Source organism: Chiloscyllium plagiosum, chromosome 2 (assembly GCF_004010195.1).
Source record: "Chiloscyllium plagiosum isolate BGI_BamShark_2017 chromosome 2, ASM401019v2, whole genome shotgun sequence".
Taxonomy (NCBI): Eukaryota; Metazoa; Chordata; class Chondrichthyes; order Orectolobiformes; family Hemiscylliidae; genus Chiloscyllium; species Chiloscyllium plagiosum.
In genome coordinates this window covers 61196031-61202030 of record NC_057711.1, presented here as the reverse complement: position 1 = coordinate 61202030, position 6000 = coordinate 61196031, and the positions used below count along the sequence as shown (strand labels likewise).

The following is a 6000-nucleotide window of genomic DNA, read 5'->3' as shown; positions in this document are numbered from 1 at the left end:
TTGAAGTATACGCACTTGAACCCATCTCTGTGTCCGCAAGTAGTCCCTGTCAGTGCTACCTTCTCCACAGCCTCCCTACAGTCTTGGGCATCCTGACAAACAGCTAACCTACTTGCTGGACTACAAGTCTGGATCCCATCCCCCTGCCAAATTAGTTTAAATCCCCCCGAAGAGTGCTAGCAAACCTACCTCCCAGGATATTGGTGCCCTTCTGGTTCAGGTGCAACCCGTCCTGCTTGTACAGGTCCCACCTTCCCCAGAATGCAGTCCAATTGTCCAAATACCTGAAGCCCTCCCTCCTACACCATTCTTGCAGCCACGTGTTCAACTGCACTCTCTCCCTATTCCTTGCCTCACTGTCACGTGGCACCGGCAACAACCCAGAGATGACAACTCTGTCCGTCCTAGCTTTTAGGTTCCAGCCCGACTCCGAGCTCCTGAATGACCTCCCCACCCCTCTTCCTACCTATGTCGTTGGTGCCAATGTGCACCACGACTTCTGGCTGCAGTAGTTTAGCGTCACAATCCTAAATTGGTTGTCAGCATACTACTTCTGCTCAGACCCCACTTGAGCAACTTCAATTCAGGACCTCTGACTCCATCCACCTTCTTGTGCATGGGGAAACTGCTCAAGAAACTACCATGAGCTCAGGGTAGCAGAGGGCACTCCACTTTGAGGACATGGAGGGAAGTAATGATGGCAATGGCATTTGCTGCCTTTGCCAGTTACCATCCCTTTATACTCCCTCTCTGCCAGCATCATTTTCCTCTTTACTTGCTCTCTCAACTTATTGCATTTAGCCTCACTTTCACTTAAATAAATCACTTTTCATGTATTATGCACTCTCTTTTTACATTTCATCATATTCTCTTTCAATCTTAAAGGAGGCCTTGCTTTAGTACCCCAACTGCACTCTTGTTTGATGCACCTAGCCGATATCCAGAACATTTTCTCAAAAGATAATTTGTTGTTCCGTTGCCTTTTCTCAGGCTCATCAGCAGGATGACCATGCCAGCACTTAATCCAAATCTGACTTTATAATTTATGAACATGAACGTTTTAAAGAGTATTCTTAGGATATTGAGGTCACTACAAAGCCTGCATTTTTGCCCATCCCTAATTGCACTTCAGGAAGATGTCACTGTCAACTGCTAAAGAAATTGTGGCGAGTGCCATAATTTGATTCAGAAAACCTCTTGCTCTCAATTCTTCCACCACTGGGAACAGTTTTCTTTTTAATGTTCTTTAACATTGCCCTCATGATCAGTCAAATCTCCATTCAGCCTTCCCTTTTCCAAAGATGATAATCTCAACCTTTCTAATGTGTGCAGCTTGGATTCCACAGTCACAGTCAGAGTTTTACAGTACAGAATGGCCCTTCAGTCGATCGATGATGACTGGTGCAAACATAAATCGCCCCTCTACTCTAGTCCCATTTTCCAGGACTTGGTACATAGCCTTGTATTCTATGTCATTTCAAGGATAACCTAAAGAATTCTTAACGGTCGTGAAGATTCCAGCTTCTAGCACCTTTTTGGACAGTGAGTTCCACATACCCACTAACTTCTGGGTGAAATAATTATTCCGTAAATTCCCTATAAACCTCTTTAACTTTAAGATAAATCCATGCTTCCTAATTACTGACCCCTCCTCCATGAGGAAACATTTTCCTATCTACCCTATTGATGCTCTGTTTTGTACACCTCAGTCAGGTTCGCTTTCAACCTTCTCTACTCCAAGAAAAACAGCTTTAGCCTACCTATTTTTTCACAGCTGAAATACACTAGCCAGGCAACATCTCCTCTACACCCTCTCTAGTGCAATCACATCCTTCCTATAGTGTGGTGACATGAACTGCACACAGTACTCTAGCTATGGTCTAAGTCTTTTACTGCTACATCGTAACTTCCAGCGCTTGTATGCAATGTCTCAATTAATAAAGGCCAGGGTCCCATATTCCACCTTATCCAACTGACTGAATTTGTGGACATGCACACCAGATTCTCTCAGATTCTGTATTTCCTAAGGCTCTACCATTTATTGTGCACTTCCATACCTAATTAATCCTCCCTAAATGAAATTCTTTACACTTTGCAGAATTCCATTTGCCACTGACCAGCCCATCTATATTGTCCTATAGTCTATGGCTTTCCTTCTCACTGTGTACCACATTGCCCAATTTTCAGGTCATCTTTGAACTACTGACCAATCCTCCTACATTCATGCCTACTACTACACTACAATAGCAGGGGACCCAGGAATGGACCCTGCAGTACACCACTGGACACAGGCTTCAGTCACAAAAACCACTTTTGATCATCACCCGCTGCCTCTTGTTACGAAACCAATAATGGATCCAATTTGCCCTGGTTTCCATGGGGTCTTATGTTCTCGACCAGTCTCCCATATGACATGTTGTCAAAAGCCTTACTGAAATTCATGTAGACTTTATCAAATGCACTGCCATCATCCACACACCTAGGTACCATCTCAAAAAATTCAATCAGGCCTGTCAGATATGATTGCCCCCCTGACAAAGCCATGCTGACTACCTTTATTTAATCCTTTCCTCTCAAAGGACAGATTAATTCTACCTTTCAGAATTTTTCCAAATGTTCCACGGATGTTAGACTCTACCACGGATGTTAGACTCACTGGCCTATGGGTTAACAGTGTTCTTGAAATAATGGCACCATAATAGATATTCTTCTGTCCTCCAGCAACTCTTCTGTGGCTACAAGAATTTGTAAATTAATGACAAAACCCTTTTCATTACCTCCCTTACCACCTACAGCAGTTGTCTACTTTCAACTCTTCTAAATCCTCTGATACCTCCTTCTTCTTAATTGTAATGTGTTCAAAAATATCACAGTCCTCTTCCTCATTTCTACATCTACATTGTCCTCTATAGTGAATACAGATGCAAAGTACTCTTTTAAAACCTCACCTACATCTTCCAGCTCCACATAACAAGTCCCCATTCCATCTCGGTTTATCCTCTTACCACTATTATACTTTTTAAAATGTTGTTGGACTTGCCTTTATTTTAACTGCAAGTGTTTTCTCATGCTCCCTCTTCACTTTCCTAATTTATTTTTTGAGTAACACCTTGCATCAATTGCTTCTAATGTTTTTGAGGCCTAGATTTTAAATAAGCTTCGTTTTTTCCAATATCTAATCTGTACATTCCTTAACGTTCAGGGTTCTGAGGAATTTTTAGTGTCAATCTTCATCTTCATGGGAACATGTTGATCCTGTGCACTGTATTTCCTTTCTGAAAGACTCCATTGCTCTGATATAGATTTTCCTACAATCAACCTATCCCAGTCTACTTTGGCTAGATCCTGTTTCATCATATTAAAATTTTCCTTCCACAATTCAGAATCTTTATTTTCACTCCATCTGTGTTCTTTTCCATGAATACCATAAATCTTACTGAGTTATAGTCACTGAAATGCTTCCCCATTGACACTTCTCCAACTTGCCTGGTTTCATCCCCTAAAATTAGGTCCAGCATCACCCCATCGCACTCTTGTACGTGTTGGCTTAAAGAGTTCTCTTTAACATATTTTAAGAATTCCATGCCATCTCAGCCTTTGCATTTTCTCTATCCAGTTTAGCTGTAGAGAAATTGAAATCCCCCACTATTATTACCTTTTCATTTTACACTTCTCTGAAATTTGCCTTAATTTCTGCCATTCTCTCTCCTCCTGATTATTTGACATTTATAGTACACACCCAACAATGTGACTGCCTCTTTTTGTTTTTTTAAGTTTTACCCATATGGTCTCAGTTGAGGATTCTTCTGAGATATTATTTTTCCGCATTGCTGTACTGACTCCTTGATCAATATTGTGATGCCACTTTTTCTTTTAACATCTGTCTTGCCTGAAGAATCTATATCCCGAAATGTTGAGCTGCCAGTCTTGCCCCTCCCTCAATCATATCTATGTGACAGCTATAATATAAATTCCAAATATGTTAATCAATCATCCTAAACTCATCTGCCTTCCTGAAAAAACTACTTGCATTAAAATAAATGTCAGCTTTGCGCCTTAACTTAATGCATGCTGTATCTTCCAGACTGACTTGGTTTTTCTTTTACATTTCTGCATCACTTCCTTTTGTAACTCCACTCCGTATTTCACCAAGCCATCCCAAAAGCCAACAACACAGCAAAGCTCTGCCCTGCAAGGATACTAGTCCTCTTCATGTCAAGCACAACCCATCAGACTTATACAGGTCCCACGTTCTCCAAAAACATACCCATTAATCCAGGAATCTAAAACCCTCCCTCCTACACAAACTCTTCAGGCATGTGTGCTTTTGTGAATCATGGAATGGATTTGTCATATTCTTTTAAGAGAAGCAGGCACGATATACACAGTGATAGTTTGCTATGAAAAACATCTTTTAAGCCTTGTTTAGTTGAGTATTTTTTAAATATGTAGAACATAGGGTGAAATAATGTGGCTTGTGCACATCAACTTCACTCAAAATCTTAAATGGATTTCCTAAATCACAAGAACATAGTTCCAGCTGCAACAAATACAAAGCAAAAGCAAGAAATATTTTCAGGCAAGAAATTAAGAGTGAAAAATGGATTTCTGCACAACCTATGTTCCTTCCAACTTACTTTTCATGGATAATACATGGTGAAGTAAGGAAATAAATCACTTGTACATAACGTACGGAGAACCAAGTCTTCAAAACGTTAATGACATTAGATGTCTACTTCTGCTAACATACCAAGATGTGGCACAGGCCAGTTTTAGCAGAAAAGCTGAATAGTGGCAAGTGTATTTTTAAAAAAATAATCAATAAAAGGAATATCAAATACATTCAAGTGAAGAACGTACATTGTGTTCAAGTTACTTACAATTGTTGGTGTTTAAAGCACCTTCCAGCTGCAAGTACAATTCTGTCTTTTGAGTCAATACGCCCAGATTTACCACTTTGGACTAAAAATAAATAAAAAGACATAGTAAAATTGAAAATTTTGGTTATCAATTATGAATTTCAGCACTTATTTTGCACTGCACATCTATATTTTGCAATACTGTAGAAATTAATTCAGGTGTAAAATATAACTTTTTTTAAAAAGTAGTCTTAAAAACAAAATTGAGAACATACCTCCTGCTCTGAAATATGTCACAATTGTCTTAATGTTTATTGGTTTCTCAGCCTTTACAGTGTGTTTCATCATCAGTACTAGTTAAAAATCACACAATACCAGGTTATAGTCCAACGCGTTTATTTGGAAGTACAAGCTTTCGGAGTGCTGCTCCTTCATCAGGTAGCTAGTGGGGCAGGATCACAGGACACAGAATGTATAGTAAAAGATCAAAGTGTCATACAACTGATGTGATGTTTTGAACAAACCTAGATTGCTGTTAAGTCTTTAATCACTTAGACTGGGATAGCACGTTTCAATTCATTAATATGTCAATCCTAGAACTTCTTTCCAGTCACATTTCCGAGATAACTTAAGGTTTTATAAGAAAAAAGGTGAAATCTCAGCTCAGACAATGCATTAAAGGTGCGAGGTTAGAGTCATTATTATTCTATTTCCAAAGTAGGGATTGATAAAATGTCATAAAGACTGACCGTCCACAGATTGTGTGCTTTTTGAACAAAATAGAGTGTATCTGCAAAATCAAATCTGCAAATGTAAATTCACCCAGTGTGTGTATTTGTGAGGGAGAGTGCGTGCGCTTGACAGAAAATGTGCACGAGTGTGACAGAGTACATGCCTCGGAGAGGATGTGTGTGTGTGTGTGTGTGTGTTTCTGACTGTGTGTGTGTGTGCGCGCTTGTGTGTGTGCGCTTGTGTGTGTGAAGTGTATAATGTAGTGGGGTCACCTATAGTGTGACATGATCCAAGATCTTAGTTGAGGATGGCTTCAACTGGGATCTTTGGGTCATGTTGCACTACAGGTGACCCCACTACACTATACACTTCACAAGCACACATACTCACATAGACCTTCCCTCATACA

At 40.0% G+C, this 6000-nt stretch overlaps 1 protein-coding gene and 1 long non-coding RNA gene across 2 annotated transcripts in view; one reads left to right on the top strand and one right to left on the bottom strand.

The window, feature by feature from the left end:
• wdr36 (WD repeat domain 36) overlaps positions 1–6000 on the bottom strand; it is a 99876-nt gene that overhangs the window by 16360 nt on the left and 77516 nt on the right. Inside the window, exon 21 of the mRNA XM_043710509.1 lies at positions 4881–4962. Within this exon, the coding sequence (XP_043566444.1) occupies positions 4881–4962 (82 nt within the window). The remainder of the gene's footprint in view (positions 1–4880; positions 4963–6000) is intronic.
• LOC122560181 overlaps positions 1–6000 on the top strand; it is a 47017-nt gene that overhangs the window by 31375 nt on the left and 9642 nt on the right. The window lies entirely within an intron of this gene.